The sequence below is a fragment of the Otolemur garnettii genome, unplaced genomic scaffold (assembly GCF_000181295.1).
Source record: "Otolemur garnettii isolate 467f Iridium unplaced genomic scaffold, OtoGar3 scaffold00039, whole genome shotgun sequence".
NCBI classification, from domain to species: Eukaryota; Metazoa; Chordata; class Mammalia; order Primates; family Galagidae; genus Otolemur; species Otolemur garnettii.
This window is the reverse complement of record NW_003852434.1, coordinates 2236431-2253172: the sequence shown is the minus strand read 5'-3', so window position 1 is coordinate 2253172 and position 16742 is coordinate 2236431. Positions and strand designations below refer to the sequence as shown.

At 41.8% G+C, this 16742-nt stretch overlaps 1 protein-coding gene across 1 annotated transcript in view; it reads left to right on the top strand.

Annotated features, from left to right (window-relative positions):
• Positions 1–16742, top strand: part of HERC6 (HECT and RLD domain containing E3 ubiquitin protein ligase family member 6) — a 51121-nt gene that overhangs the window by 11069 nt on the left and 23310 nt on the right. The window contains 7 exon segments of the mRNA XM_012805332.2: positions 2387–2514; positions 3228–3364; positions 4305–4372; positions 8124–8245; positions 8348–8407; positions 10993–11086; positions 14898–15087. Of these exon segments, the coding sequence (XP_012660786.1) occupies positions 2387–2514; positions 3228–3364; positions 4305–4372; positions 8124–8245; positions 8348–8407; positions 10993–11086; positions 14898–15087 (799 nt within the window).

Sequence of the window (16742 nt, the reverse complement as noted above, 5' to 3'; positions counted from 1 at the left end):
AAGCTGAGGCAAGAGAATAGCTTGAGCCCAAGAGTTTGAGGTTGCTATGAGCTATGAGGTTTGGTGTCTGATTAGGGCTAACTTTCTGCTTCACAAACTATTGAATTTTCACTGTGTCCTCACATGGTGGAAGGGGCAGGAGTTGGGATGGGCACCTGTAGTCCCAAGTACTCTGGAGGCTGAGGCAAAAGAATCGCTTAAGCCCAAGGGTTTGAGGTTGCTGTGAGCTGTGATGCCACAGCACTCTACCAAGGGTGACACAGTGAGACTCTGTCTCAAAATAAAAAATAAAAAAATAAAAAAAGAGAGAGACAGGGATTTCCTATGTTGCCCAAAACTCCTGGGTTCAAGTGATCTGCCTATTAAGCCTCTTGAGTTGGGATTATAACTGGGATTACAGTTTCTGTGCCTGGCTCAACAACCTCCTGAATTTATAGATTAGAACACGCTTTCTTTCCTTTCTTGATTGGCATAATTATGACCCAGCTTTCAGAATGTTTTCCTTCTCTTCTTGTCCTGGCCCCACAATACATTCCAACAGAAGGACTATTTCCATAGCCATAAGGAGTAGACTTGAAAACTATTTGTGTTGTTGAAATATTTATTTTTATTTTATTTTATTTTATTTATTTTTAGAGACAGAGTCTCACTATATTGCCCTAGGTAGAGTGCTATGGCGTCACAGCTCACAGCAAACTCAAACCCTTGAGCTTACATGATTCTCTTGCCTCAGCCTCCTGAGTAGCTGGGACTACAGGTGCCTAATGCTCAGCTATTTTTTGGTTGTAGTTGTCATTGTTGTTTAGCAGGCCCAGGCTGGGTTTGGACCCACCAACTCTGGTGTATGGGGCTGGCACCCTAACCACTGAGCTATGGGTGCCAAGCCTAAAATGTTTCTTTAAGAGCTATATGCCTTAAATGATTTTTTTTTTTTTTTTTTTTTTTGCAGTTTTTGGCTGGGGCTGGGTTTGAACCTGCCACCTCGGCTATATGGGGCCGGTGCCCTACTCCTTTGAGCCACAGGTGCCGCCCGGCCTTAAATAATTTGTATTGTTTGTTTTAATATACACATGTCTTAAATTAGAAAACTCTCAGTTGTTTGGATTATATTATTCTTAGTTGGAAAGAGAAAGCTACTACATAGTCATTTTTAATCATAGAATCATCTTTTGAAAAGAGAATATTTTTAAGAAAATGCTCAAGTAAAGCAACTGTATACTTAAATGTTGGTGTTACTCTTGAAGCAGTTAATTTTTCCATTCATTCATTTAGCAAATAATTATTAAGAGCCTAGATATTTTTTTCTAGGTTTATTATACTATAATTGACAAAAATTGTATATGAAGTCAGATGCGGTGGCTCATGCCTATAATTCTGGTACTTTAGGAAGCCAAGATGGGAACACTGCTTGAGTCTAGAACTCTGAGACCAGCCAAGGCAACATAGCAAAACCCTGTCTCTACAAAAAATAGAAAAAAATCAGCTGAGCAGGGGGGCAAATGCCTGTATCCCGGTTATTAAGGAGGTAGGAGGATTATTTGAGACCAAGAATTTGAGGCTGCGATGAACTAAGATCACACCACTGCACTCCAACCTGGGTGACAGAGCGAGACCCTGTCTCTTAAAAAAAATTATGTTTATGGGGGTACAACATGATGTTTTGATATATGTATACATTGTGAAATGATTGCTCCAATCAAGCTAATTAATGTATCACCTTACATTATCCTTTTTTCATGAGAATCTTTAAGATATACTCTTAGCAATTTTCAAATATGTAACACATTGTTATTAGGTCTGGTCAGCATGCTGTACAGTCTCCAAGGTGCTTAGTTTATAAGGGAATGGCCAGCACACTGTACCCTATGACTGCATTAATGTACACAGCTATGTTTTAATTAAAAAAAAAAGTTTATAAGGGAATGCCAGTGATTTTTCACATTTAATGTATTAACTCTACATTCACCATTTGAAATAATAAGAACTCCACATTCTTTTTTTTTTTTTGTAGAGTCAGAGTCTCATTTTATTGCCCTCAATAGAGTGCTGTGGTGTTACACAGCTCACAGCAACCTCCAACTCCTGGGCTTAGGCGAGTCTCTTGCCTCAGCCTCCCAAGTAGCTGGGACTACAGGTGCCCACCACAATGCCTGGCTATTTTTTTGTTGCAGTTTGGCTGGGGCCAGGTTCAAACCTGCCACCCTCGTATAAGGGGCTGGCGCCCTACCCACTGAGCTATAGGTGCCACCCAGGACTCCACTTACTTATGTGGAGCTTAAATTTCACATGGTGCTTTCATATTAACTCTCTTCTGATACTTGATTTTTATGCTTTTTGGTACTTTTTTAAAATCCGAAATTAATCTGATTCCTCCTTTTTTAAATAGGATGGGAAAGTATTCACATTTGGGGACAATAGCTCTGGACAGCTGGGATACAGCACCACTGCTGAGAACAGAGGTCCACAGCTTGTGGAAAAAATTGATGGCTTCGTTTCACAGATAGACTGTGGAAGGTAATAGGCTACATATATATTTTTAGAATGGGTTGAAAGTATTTTATTACTTAGGAATGATTCCTATGGAACGTTATGAAGTCTTAAAACTCTGAAATACATGGCTGCTCTTTTATAGAGCATTTTTCCTTTCTGGAAATTTACTTCTTTCAAATATGGTAAATACAAATATAGAGAAATATAAATTTCTTTATCCTACACATTGTTTTTATTTAATAAAAAAATATTGGACGTGTACTGTACCACGTATATAGACCACCTTGCTACATGCTGCAGGATGGGGTGGGAGTTGGTAACGAAAACAGTGGTGCTTACCAGCTTTATCTGATAAGACAAAATTAATCTCAAGCACATAGAAGAAAATGTATATTTGCATATGTACCAGAGTTTTGCATAACCATATTATGGCTACACTTTGAGTATTTGAGACCCAATGCATTAAAAGACACATAAAAACTGTTTGCATTTAAAACACGAATGATACAGATCATAGTAAGGACTCACCAATAGTATTCTATTTTTAAGGTTAGTTATAAGTCAATATTCACTACCATCTGAGTAATCATGGCATTTGGTATCTGCGGACACTGACATTGTGATAAGGGAGCTGGGTACTTAGTAAAATCCAATATGCTATTTTGTGTTGAGCTACAACATTTTGTCAAAACTATGAGTACTCTGGTTTTCATTATACTGTGTTCCCTCTCTTGTAGTTATCACACTCTTGCATATGTGCACAGCACTGGTCAGGTGGTATCATTTGGTCAAGGACCACATTGCTCAAGCAATCCAGCTCGTCCAGAGGCCCTGACAGAGAACTTTGACATTAGCTGTGTGGTTTCTGCTGACGGTATGAATGATCCCACTAATTATGATTTTGTGTTCATTGATGCCACTAGATAAGAAATATTATTCAGCTTCCCTTGGAAGGATCCATAGAATGATAGTTCCCTTAGTGATTTTATTTTATTTATTTCATTATTTTTTGAGACAGAGTCTCACTCTGTTACCCTGGGTAGAGTGCTGTGGCATCATAGCTCACAGCAACCTTGAACTCTTGGGCTCAAGTGATCCTCTTGCCTCAGCCTCCTAAGTACCTGGGACCACAAGCACCTGCTACAACACCTGGAAGTTTTTCTATTTTTAGTAGAGACAGAGTCTCGCCCTTGCTCAGGCTGGTCTGGAACTCCTGAGATCAAGCAATCCACCTGCTTTGGCCTCCCAGAGTGCTAGGACTGTAGGCATGCGCCACCACACCCAGCCAAGTGTGTTTATTTTCAATCTATACATTTTGCATTTTTTAAATGCAATGACTTGGGCAGCACCTGTGGCTCAAGGAGTAGGATACTGGCCATATACCAGAGGTAGTGGGTTCAAACCCAACCCCAGCCAAAAATTGCAAAAAAAAGGAGCCTAAATGCAATGACTCTTGGAATATTTGGCAATCATTTCTAAAGAGTAATCCAAAAGAAAATCCTAAATTGATTACTTAAGCATCAATACAGTTCGCTTTTTTTTTTTTCTCTAACTTCACTGAAACTCAAAGACACTTTTAAGTGTTTAACCAAACCTCTTCTAAAGTACATCCACCTGGCTTCATTATGCAGGGCCAGAAACAACTGAAAGGCTAAGTGGATATTTAACATGTGATCTGACCCAAACTACGCTTTTATGCTGTTCATAGTCAAAATCCAATTAGGAGAGTAAAAATTGCCAATAAACAAGGATACTTGGTTTGGCCATACATTGGATAGTTGTGATTTCTAAACAAAGATTTTTGACTCTTTTAGACCTCATAGATGCTCAAGTCTTGCACATTTTTGCTGGAACATATGCCAACTTTGTGACAACTCATCAGGTATCTATTATACTTTCCGTTACTTAAAATCTTTTTCCTCTCGATTTCAGAGCAGTATCTCACACATTGTGTTATTCACATCGATTCAGATGGCTTACTAAAGCAGATCCTCTGTTGGAATGCTTTTGATAAAATATTATGTAATCCTCTCTGCTTCATTTGTCAAACTTTTAACAGATTAGACTCTTAAACTCAAAAATATTAATAAGATTAATAATGATAACAGTAATAACTAATATGAATTGCAGTCACTAGGTGTCGGGCCCCAAAGCACTTCAGAGGGATCAACATGATCAATGTTCATATCAACTCCAGTTGATATTTTCCCCCATTTTATAGATGAAAAAAATTGAGTCTCAGAAAGGCGAATTTACTGCAAGTTACACTGTTAATAGGTGGTAGAGCTTGATTCAAAACCAGGCTGTCTAACCCCAAAGCCTACACACCAACCACATCATGCTATGGTGTGTTTTTAATTGTTAACAAAGAATGTTTTATTATTCTATTTCTGAGTGGGTTCAGAACAGTTTTTATGGAAGCAAAAGCATTCATAGTTATCTTCCTAACTTGTAGTTTTCTATATTTTGGGATCATTTTAAACTTGACATCACAGAGATTCTGCTGCTATTTCCTAGGCTGGAGAACAGAGGCAAAGGTTGCTGTGCTGCCAAGAATAGTCAGGAGATTATAGTGGTGTTGCTGTATCGTAGCCACCAAGCAGCCAGTTGACACCAACTGAGCGTGTTCTGTGTATCCAGCTCTGCTCTTTGTACTTGGGGCAAAAGTGAATAATACAGATAAGATTGCCCTCACTCACAGCATTGGAACTCACAGGGAGTGCCAGACAATGAAGATGTAAATGCCAAATAAATCAGATTGTACTGCAGAGTGACAAGCACTCTAAAGAAAACAAAACGGGCGTTTTGAGATCGATGAGGTGAGCTTCTTTAGAAATGTCAGGAAAGGCCTTGCAGAAGCTGTGACATTTGAACAGAGGGGTAGCCATGCTTAGAACCAGAGAAAGAACGTCTGAGGCAGACGGAACTGCACATTGAAAGGCCCTGGGGCAAGAATAAGTTTGGTGTGTGTGACAGAAAGGCCAGCCAGACAGAACTGAGGAAGAATGAAGAGCTCCGTGAGCTGAGCTACTTGTGTAGTTGGGGTCAGTCTGAACCATCCTTGCAGAGGCAACCCAGAGAGTCAGTGGGATGTCTGTGTCCAGAGCTGGGGAGAATGTCTGCAGTGGAATGGAAACATGGCAGCCATGGAAGGATAGGTGGTGCTGAAGACCGAAGGCCTGGGGGAAAGCTCACCCAGAGAGAGAGTGAAAACGAGATGACAAAATCAAGCCCCAGGGGACGTCTCCATGAGAGGTCAGGCAGTGAAGAAGGAGCCAGAGAGGGACGCTGAGAAGGACCAGAGGGAGGAGAGAACTGGAGGGTGACTCAGCAAGCCAAGAAGAGAAAGTTCTGTGTGGTAGCTGCCCCTTATCCAAGGTTTCACTCATTGTTTGAGTCACCCACACTCAGCTCAGTTTAGAGACCCTGATCCAGGGCGTGTGTGCCTGATGTGGAGAAGAGGACAAGGGTGGAGATGAAATTACAAACTGGGAGATGGAAGTGGGAGATAGATCGTGTTCATCACAATCTGACGTTACCAAGAATGACAAACAGCAAAGTCCCGAGGCTTCCAGTGAATGAAGGGGAGTGAGGCAGTTGATAGAAGTCTGATGTCTGCTGTGCACTTTGGAGCAGCTGGGGATTTTGAGGCAGAAAGTGGAGCAATGATATGAGAGCACTGGTCAGCAGCACTGGTCCTGCGTTTCCTGGGATATGGGAGGACCAAAACCTTCCTCTTGATCAAACTACAGGGGACACTCAGGACTCACATCTAGAAGCTGAAGGGAACTTTCCAAGTCATGGTTAACATTTCTTTTTCAGGAAGTCTTTCTTTCAACATTAAAGTGAGGTAGAATTTCTCAAATCCTAACAAGTTCAGTGGAGGCACAGGTATAATTTATAACACAGTACTAGCAGCGTTAGAAGACCATTGAAGATGGGTTTTTCTCTCCAGATAGTGATTTTTGGATACTCTGGCTAGCCTGTTTGGTCTCAGGTATTATAGAACCATGGTTCTCAAAGTGTGGTCTCAAAACCAGCAGCATCAGTACCACAAGGGAATTTGTTAGATGCGAATCTTTGAGGTCTACCCATGGCCCGCTGAATCAGAATTTATGGAGTCAGGGTTCAGCAACCTGTACTTTAACCACATACCAGGTGACTCTGATGCACATCAAAGTTTGAGAATCATTGGCTTGGCGCCCCTAGCGCAGTGTTTACGGTGCCAGCCACATATACCAAGGTTGGCAGGTTCAAACCCAGCCTGGGCCAGCTAAAACAACAATTGACAACTGCAACAAAAAAATAGCCCAGCATTGTGGTGGGCGCCTGTGGTCCCAGCTACTTGGGAGGCTGAGGCAAGAATCACTTAAGGCCAAGAGTTGGAGGTTGCTATGAGCTGTGACGCCAAAGCACAGGGTAACATAGTGAGACTCTGTCTCCAAAAAAAAAGTTTGAGAATCATTGATACAAATGCAAAAAATTGTGGGTGATTAAAGGGAAAAAGAAAATTACTTATTGAGTTTCTACTATAATCCAAAGTCTTTGTAACCGAATACAACTTAATCTTAACAAGAGCCCAGAGAGGTAGCTATTATCTCATTCTTTTTATTGTGGTAATATATGTATACATAACATACAGTTTCCCATTTTAACCATTTTTAAATATATAATTTAGTGATTAATTACATTCACAGTGTTGTTCAACTCACACCAGTTGCCATCCCCAAAACTCTTCATCACCCCAAGCTGAAACTCTGTAATTATTATTATTATTATTATTTTTTGAGATGGAGCCTCAAGCTATCCCCCTGGGTAGAGTGCTATGGCATCACGCTCACAGCAACCTCCAATTCCTGGGCTCAAGCGAGTCTCCTGCCTCCGCCTCCCAAGTAGCTAGGACTACAGGCACCTGCCACAACGCCCAGCCATTTTTTGGTTGCAGCCATCATTGTTGTTTGGTGGGCCCGGGCTGGGGATTCGAACCTGCCACCTTAGGTGTATGTGGCTGGTGCCTTAGCTGCTTGAGCCACAGGCGCTGAGCGTGAAACTCTGTAATTATTAAATAATAATTCCCCATTTCCCTCTCAGCCTCCGCCCTGGGTAACCTCTATTTTACTTCTGTCTCTATCAACTTGCGATTCTAGATACTTTGTATAAGTGGAATCATACAATATTTGTCATTTTGAGTCTGGCTTATTTCACTCCACATGTCTCCGAAATTTATCCATGCGGTAGCATGTATCAGAATTGAATTCCTTTTTAAGGCTGAATAATATTCCATTGTAAGCACATAGTTTATCCATTGGTCTGTTGGTGGACTTGGGTAGTTGCCATCTTTTGGCTATTGAGAATAAGGCCCCAACGAATGTTGATTTACAAGTATCTGTTTGAGGCCCTGTTTTCAATTCTTTTCTGTTATCCCATTTTAATAAGTGACAAAATGAAGGTTCAGACCAAGTCAGGTGGCTCAGGCTGGGAAGTGTGGCGCCAAAATTCTTCCTACCAAAGGCCCCTCCCCCCAGCTGAGAGGGCGGGGCCTATCACCACCACACCCAATACGATGCTCGTGGTATTGTTACTTTAGCAGGTCTCTGCCTTCCTGATTGTTCTTGTTTCTTACTTCCTTGAAGGATACTAGTTCCATAGACCATTCCAGAAAACCTCTGCCAGAAATAAGCCGGATCAGTCCATCCATGCCGGAAAAATGGATGGCCGTGAAAAGAGGAAGTTCTCAACATGAAACCGCTAAAAGGTGGCTGTGTCTGATAAAGTATAAACTGCTTTTATAATAAAGTAAAAAGGAGCCATGCTTTATAGTATGTCGTGGCTTAACCCTTGTTTTTCTTTTTTGCAGTGAAATTAGAACAATATTTTCATCTCCTGCTTGTCTGACTGCCAGTTTTTTAAAGAAAAGGTAATACTTATATAAGGTTTACCTTCATTTAAAACACTGGGGAATATTTAAAATGAAATGTTTCTAGTTGGTTTAATTTGTGAATTTTGTTACTATTTATGATAAGTCCAAAATAGACAATTCTGTAAGTTATAGAATTCTTCCATTCTATAAAATGAATTTCTATGAGACCACATTGTTTGCTTCCTCCACACTGCCTTGCACATTATCTGATTAGAAGGAATGGCATTTTTTGAGGATGTCTGTATCTACAAGTGATAAGCTAAATCTAACATTGCATTAGTACTTAGAAGCCAATAGTACACTTTGGAATTCTTATTGTGTGAGATTAGTATAGAAAATAAATCTTATTTATTTTGTCTTTAACTCACTGCTACTGGGGAAAATCTAATTTTACTCCCATTTGGTTTAACACTTGGTCTGATCCAACAGTTCTAATAATTCCTTGCATGATGGTCTTCTATGATGGCTCAGTATGTGGTCTTCTATTTCTGCCCCTTCTTTCGAGCTCTCCAATATGGCACCTGGTTGTAAAAGGGAGGAATCGGAGTGTAGAGGGTTTCTAGGCTGCTCTCTGCCTTCTCTGGAGGCTGGAGCCCTGCTGATCTGCCTGCAGCAGGTCTTATCCCGGCCCTCGCTAACTGCACCTCAAGTTTGCCCACTGATCAGAAGATGGGGGTACACATCTTGCCCACTCCTGGCTACTGGGTGGTACTCAGTTAACCCATGTTGCAATTGCTTGCTCCTCCCCAATCCCCACCCATTCCGCTGTTTCTAGCCCATCTGCATTCTAATTACAAAATAAATAAAGAATTTCTTCTGATCAGCCTGGGGGAGTAGAGGAGCTGCTGGATCCCGACAACTTCACTGCCACTGGCTAATCCTTACTTTCTAAAGTGGGAAAGTATCCTTGCTCACAGATGCCAAAGGCAGCAAAGGAGAATTGATTGTAAAGGGAAGCTGATGATACTTTGTTTTAGTGTTTAAATATTTTAGCCCTACTATTACTATTGATCAGTTAATCCAACAAGCACTAAATATTTCTAGATAATGCATTATTTAACAAAAATTGGTGTGCTTGTCACACACTGGCTCCTGGAATATTACCAAAGTAGCTTGTTGAAAAGATCAGCCAAGGAGAACACCACACCTGGACAGAGCTGTGGTAGTGTTTCTGAGAGGGATGACCAGGTCAGAACTTACTGAGAACTGAAAGTTTGGCTTAGGACAAGTCATTCGGTGTGGGAGAGGGAGGCTGGTGACTTGATTAAGTAAATAATTGGGTCGGTTGGGTAAATATACAACAATCTGTGACCAGTGGAAAGAGTGAAACAGGGTTTTGAGGTTAGGGATTCATAGAATCTTCAGGCACCAGCTATCTGTTGAAGCATTCCATTGAGGAACTACTGGATCTTTCAGGAAATTCCTATAATGAATAATCAAGCCATTTGCAGCAAAGCTTTTTGGAATCGTAAAGACAAGCTAATGAAAACTAAGAAATTGCAGAGTTATGTAAATATGAATAATAAGGAATATATGCATGGTAGGTAGCTTCAGTTCTCAGTATGCAAGCTGAATGTGGTGGTAGATACTTTCAGTTCTTAGACCTCAGCATATAAATTTTTGCTAGTCTTCTACACAGGAGGCTGTTGTTTGAGCCCAGGAGTTCAAGGCTACAGTGAACTATGATTGTACCACCGCATTCCAGCCTGGGTGACAGAGCAAGACCCCATCTCTTAAAATAATAAAAGTAAAAAATTACTAATATTGCAGCCCAAATGATATAGCTACTGTAGAGATAATAAATTGTAGCCTACTCTCTTTTAACAAGGAGAATGTTGATAAATGTTTTTAACTTTACAAATATTTTTAAGTTTATAAATGTTTTTATGTTATTTTGAAAGGAGGCAAGCTTTAAGAAAAAAGTCTGCATCTTATATGTAATAAAATAAAACAACAGGCTCAGCGCCTATGGCTCAAGTGGCTAAGGCGCCAGCCACATACATCTAAGGTGGTGGGTTCGAATCCAGCCCAGGCCTGCCAAACAACAATGATGGCTGAAACCAAAAAATAGCCGGGCGTTGTGGCGGGCACCTGTGGTCCCAGCTACTTGGGAGGCGGAGGCAGGAGATTCGCTTGAGCCCAGGAGTTGGAGGTTGCTGTGAGTTGTAATGCCACAGCACTCTACCCAGGGGAATAGCTTGATGCTCTGTCTAAAAATATAAAAAATAATAAATAATAAAACAACAAATGACATGAGAAATTTAGAAATATCCCTTTTCAGGCCAGTTAAGGTGGCTCATGCCTGTAATCCTAGCACTCTGGGAGGCCAAAACCAGCCTGAGTAAGAGTGAGACCCTGTCTCTACTAAAAATAGAAAAACTGTGATAAGAGGCTCCACTTGAGCCCAAGAGTTGGAAGTTACTGTGAGCTATGATGACGCCATGGCACTCTACCCAGGGCGACAGCTTGAGACTCTGTTTCAAAACAAAAAAGAAAGAAAGAAATATCCCTTCCATCTGTCTGTCTACTTATGTCTCTATCTATTTATTTATTTATTTATTTTGTATTTCTTGTATCAAAAGAAAACCTGGAGAAATGGGATCCATTGATGTGAACTTACAGATGGCAAGAGCTACCTTCAAGAAGTTAACAAGAACGGAATGGATTTTCTCCATGGTAATAGCTGATACCTACCTGAGAAATAGAAAAATAGAATTTCTTTACAGAAACAAATGTGATTACAGTTTGATTTTGTTGAGCATTGGGTAAGAGGGGACTATGATTGGGGCTGGAGTTAGTATACATAAGTGCTATTTATTATGAAGTTATATTCCAGGTTCTTTATGTGGTGCTAGCATTTTTTTTAGTCAAACCCTTAAATGTTTAATAGATTCAAGATTTTTATTTCTCACATTTTTTATTCTCATATTTCAATATGAGAAAATTAATGCTTGAGAGGTAGATATTGTCTAGCACAATGTTTGAAAGAGCGTGGGTTTAGGAAGCAAGATAACCTTATCCTGCAGGAAGAGATAAGCTTGTTCTCAATTTCGAGGTGAATTTCTGTTATGAATTCATCCTTTCTCTTTTGGTCACATTTTCTTTGCTTGTCAGTTGAGTTCACCTTTAAAATATATTCCAATTTAATATTTTATGATTCTAGGTTTCATTGGAAGGAAAACTTTTTCTCTGACAACTTAGGTTTGAGCGTGAGAAACGGGCCTGCAAATTAATAGATTAACTGGATGTGTTAGTACTTTTGAGCTGCTATAACAATACCATAGATGAGGAGGCTGAAATGGTAGGCATTTATTTTTCACAGTTCTGGAGGCTAGGAAGTCCAAGAACAAGGTGCCAAGCAGTTCAAATCTGGTCAGGGTCTGCTTCTTGGTTCAGAGATGACCATATTTTCACTGTGTCTGCACATGGCAAGGGCAAGGACTCTCTCTGGAGCCTTTTATGAAGAGCACTAATCCCATTCGAGAGGGTTTCACCCTTGTAACCTCAGCACTTACCAAAGACACCACCTCTTGATATCATCACGCGGGGGGTTAGTATTTTAACATGAATTTCAAGTGAACACATTCAGCCTATAGCCCAAGAGAAAAGAAAACAAATTTATTCACTGGCATGTGAGAGCATTCAGATGATGAGGCATCATGAACTGCTATGGATAAGGGTTTATACCAACTTAATGCAGGAAAGGGAGTGGAGGAGAAAGGGCTTCTTCGGGAAGGCTTCTTTCTACATTAGCTGTATCTCAAATGTCTTCAGTTTCAAATAGTCTACCATTTTGGTGGGTCTGAGTGGGGCCCTACACTCAGGAAAAGGGGAAAAGTATTTCTTTTTTTTTTGAGACAGAGTCTCACTATGTCATCCTCGGTAGAATGCCCTGGCATCACAGCTCACAACAACCTCTAACACTTAGGCTTAAGCGATTCTCTTGCCACAGCCTCCCAAGTAGCTTGGACTACAGGCGCCCACCACAATACCTAGCTATTTTTGTTGCTGTTGTTGTTGCAGCTGTCACTATTGTTTAGCAGGCTCGGGCCGGGTTTGAACATGCCTACCTGGTGCCTTAACCCACTGAGCTACAGGCGCCACAAAATCAAGGATTTTATGATGTCATACACTAAAAGAAATCTAACTTTTGGACCCTATTTTTCTTGGAGTTATTTTCCCACATGCCACCTACTGGCATTCCACAGAAATCGTGTTCTGCTAGACATGAAAAAAAGATGTAAGAATATTAATGTAATAAAAACAGTATATTGTACTTCACAGCTTATCCTTGCATAGATCACCTTATTTAAAATCCTTATGACCTGTAGAAGCAAACACTAGAATTAAAGGAGTGTAGATCTATTCTGTAGAATAAATATGCTGGCTGCTATAAACAAACAGCTTCCAAAGCTCAGTGACTTCATACGGTAAAGATACTCCCATATCCTCTCAACAAGCATTGGAGGTCAGAGGCACCTGTATACTGGTGCATTCATGGGTGACTCAGGCTTCTTTTTTCCAGAGTCTCTAGGCCTTGGGGCTATAAAATCCTCCTCTGGATCTTTCCTGTTGGTTGACAGATGAGGAAAGAAAAAGAGTATGGGAGTCCACTGAGGATTTCAGTGGCCATGCCTGCACGTAACATTCACCTTCAGCCACATAGGGGAGCTCAGACTCAGTCAGGTGGCCCCACTGACTACAGGGGACGCCAGGGAATGCTATCTTGCTGACAGTGGACTTCAGGTTCTTTGTCCCTGAGTCAACAGAAATTGACACAACACCAGAAAGATTAAGGTGGGCAAGGTTTTTACTGGAGCTTTTTGGTTAAACAGAAAGGGAGACAGTGCTGGTTACTGGGGCAGCCACACTAGCTCTCTGAACAAAGGACCAGGGAACTTCTATGAGGTTGTAAAGAGGAAGGAGGAAGTGCAGACTTTGAAGTTGTCACACGTGGAGGTGGGGTTCTGTTGGCAGCTGTGTGCTTGGTGGTCATGCTTCGGCATGTATTACATGGATTACTTGCATTTTAAATCTTCACCCTGGCTCGGCGCCTATGGCTCAAGTGGCTAAGGCGCCAGCCATGTACACCCAAGGTGGCAGGTTCAAATCCAGCCTGGGCCCGCCAAACAACAATAACAGCTACAACCAAAAAATAGCCAGGTGTTGTGGCGGCGCCTGTGGTCCCAGCTACTCAAGAGGCTGAGGCAGGAGACTCGCTTGAGCCCAGGAGTTGGAGGTTGCTGTGAGCTGTGATGCCACTGCAGTCTACCCAGGGGGACAGCTTGAGGCTCTGTCTCAAAAAAAAAAAAAAACCTTCACCCTGGGCATGATTTGTAGCATTAAATAAGATCACAATAAGGAAAAATTCAGGTTAAGCTCAAGCTGGGGTTCCTTTCTTCTAAGGCAGTTAGATCCAGGTAGGTCTAGTTTCTTTGCAGCCAGGTTCCTAACCAGCTGGCGTCAGCATCTTGCTTCAGTGGATGCAACGGAGGACACTACTCGAGAGACAGCCTAGGAAGGGAGACAGGCTGCCCCACTTACACGGGTGTGGGCTAAATTCCAGTGGCTAGGAGGTCGCTTGTTTTATCCCCTTCTACAGTTACTTAGGCTGGGCCATCCTGCCCTGCACTGCCTCTGTTGGTCAGGAATGAGGCCCAAGTCCTGTCCCTGTAACTGTCTCATTCCTGTGGCTGCAGGAGGAAAATGAGACAGGATTGGGGAGGTGAACCTATGGCGTTTTCTCTGCCGTGGTAGAGACGTAGGTATGGATCCCTGATCTGTCATCTTCTAACTGAATGACCTCCTTCCCCTGACTTCCTCTGAGTCTTTTCTTCCTTGTCTGTGAAAACAAGGTTAAAAACAAAGCAAAGCAACTTTACAGGGTTGTTAACAAGATTAAATGACATGATTTACATGAGGTCTCCTGCTGCATGGTAAGTGCTCAGTGAATGTTCAAACAAATAGAAAGAGCACCGTACCAATTATTCCCAGTGCTATGTTTTTCATATGTTTAGACGTTTACCTCTGGGTGCAATAAATAGTATAAAAATTCAGAACTATTTCTGCTCTGAAAATGTTCTAGTTACATACAAGAACACAGAAAAGAAGGGAAGCAATGGATGGGGTACGGTGTGTGTGTGTGAGGGTAACAGCACCCCCTTTTAGAAGGAGGAGTACCAGTGTAACCTGTAGACAGTATGCTTTCGGCAGGCTTGGTTTTAGTTTTAAATCCATGCACATGTGATTTTGCCCTATTTCCTTCAGGCTGCCCAATGTAACATGGGGAGGACGGTTCTCACGGACTGCCTCAGGGGCACTTGGGATGGAAGGAGTGACGGCATTTCATCAACAGGTTTCAAAATGACTAAATGACTATTCCAGTTCAAACGTGGTGGAATGAAAGGCCTTGTCCCACGGCTTGTTTCTCATGATTCTCTGTATCTAATATATCCTGAATCTTTCCCTGGCCCTGTTTTGACCACAGGTAACTGAGTGTCTCAAGGATGGGCTGCTCAGGGCTCTTCCATGCCGTTCTCCACACCGAGAGGCTCTGTCGGTTTTCCTGCTGCTCCCAGAGTGTCCTGTGATGCATCATTCTGATAACTGGAGGAGCCTGGTGATTCCATTTGCAGTGGCTGTTTGTAAAATGAGTAACCAGTCTTCACAAGTCCTGAGTAAGTCTTATGTCGTTTTATCTGTACTCTCTCTCTCTTTTTTATGTTTTTAGAAATTATTTATTGCAAACATTTATAATTTTCACTTTAAATGCAACGTAGCTGGTTAAAAGGAAAAACATTGTAAAATATACCACATTGGCACTTTGCCCATATACAGACATCAGCCTTTGGTATTTGCTTTCAGGTAATTAGATTTAAAAAAAAAAAAGAAAGAAAGAAAACAGAACAAACAAACAAAAAAAAACTTAAAACTATCATTTCTCCTCAAGCAAACAGCACAGAGTTGAGGTATTCTATTTAGCAGACATGATTGCCATCCAGTAGGGACTATCAGTTAACAGTTTGCTACATGCTGTTCCAACCCTTTCCTTCTAAAGTAGTTCTTAGAAAACAGTGTTCCTTAATAATCACTGAGGTTGCCATGGAGACCCCTGGTGCTGGCACCCACCACACTGAGGATAGGAGGCTGGAAGGACCTTTAGGGGACACTCAGGAGCATGTGGCCCAGGTGGCCTGGTTGGCCTGCCCTGCCCCAGCAGCCTGCTGCCAATAGCTACATAGGACACTGGGCATGGGGCTCAGGCCCCAGTGGACCATGGGTTACCCGCCATGTCTCCAAATTAAGACAATTTGTCATCAACTCCCCCTGGAGCTGGATGTTAGCACCCTCCCTAGCTGGGTCGGCCTTAAGGCCCTACAGTGAGATGACACAGCTCAGCTGTGCAGAGCTTTCCTGAACATTCTCCAGAAAACCCACAAACCACACGCACACCCAGCCTGCCCCACTGGGCCGTTTTCTCCACCAAGTGGACCCGCTGCCTAGCTCTAACAGCAGGCTCTGCACCGTGTCATCATGACCAGTTTCCTTTCTCCCAGGGCAGCAGAGACCTCCGAGGACTCAGGGTGAGCTCAGAGTCTAGTGAACAAAGCACCAGGGCACAGAGCAAAGAGGTCTCAGGTTTACCAAATGCCTCACATGTATCCAATGCTGAATATATCTTTGAAATATCTTTGAACTATTTCTTTAATGCGTCAAGAATTAATGAGATCACTTTAATTTTTAGACCTTGAACCACATAGTTTTTGCTTTTCCTACCCAAAAAGGTAAGTTGTCATGCTTACTCTAAATTGTCTCTGTGCTGACATTTCCCATCCAGCTGTGTGGCGGACAGTGGCAGGTGAGAGGTGAGCCACTATACTCTCAATACAGAGTCACTGTCGGAAGTAGAAGTTTTAGCAAATGTTAGGGAATTTCAAAATACACAAGTATTTGAATATGTAAATATTCATATGATTGAATATTGATTTGTGTATGATTAAAAAGATTAACCTAAAGCTACTATAATCGTTATTCTTATCACGCACAGCAGATGTGGTTCTTAGGTTTGGCTGTGGCTTTGCCATTAGAGTTTGATAATTACAGAGTATTCTATTAAAATAAATTCATACTTTTTTTTTTTTGGAGACAGAGTTTTACTTAGTCGCCCTCGATAGGGTGCTGTGACATCACAGCTCACAGCAACCTCCAATTGTTGGGCTTAGGTGATTCTCTTGCCTCAGCCTCCCAAGCAGCTGGGACTACAGGCACCCGCCACAATGCCCGGCTATTTTTGTTGCAGTTGTCACTCTTGTTTTAGCTGGCCGGGGCCAGG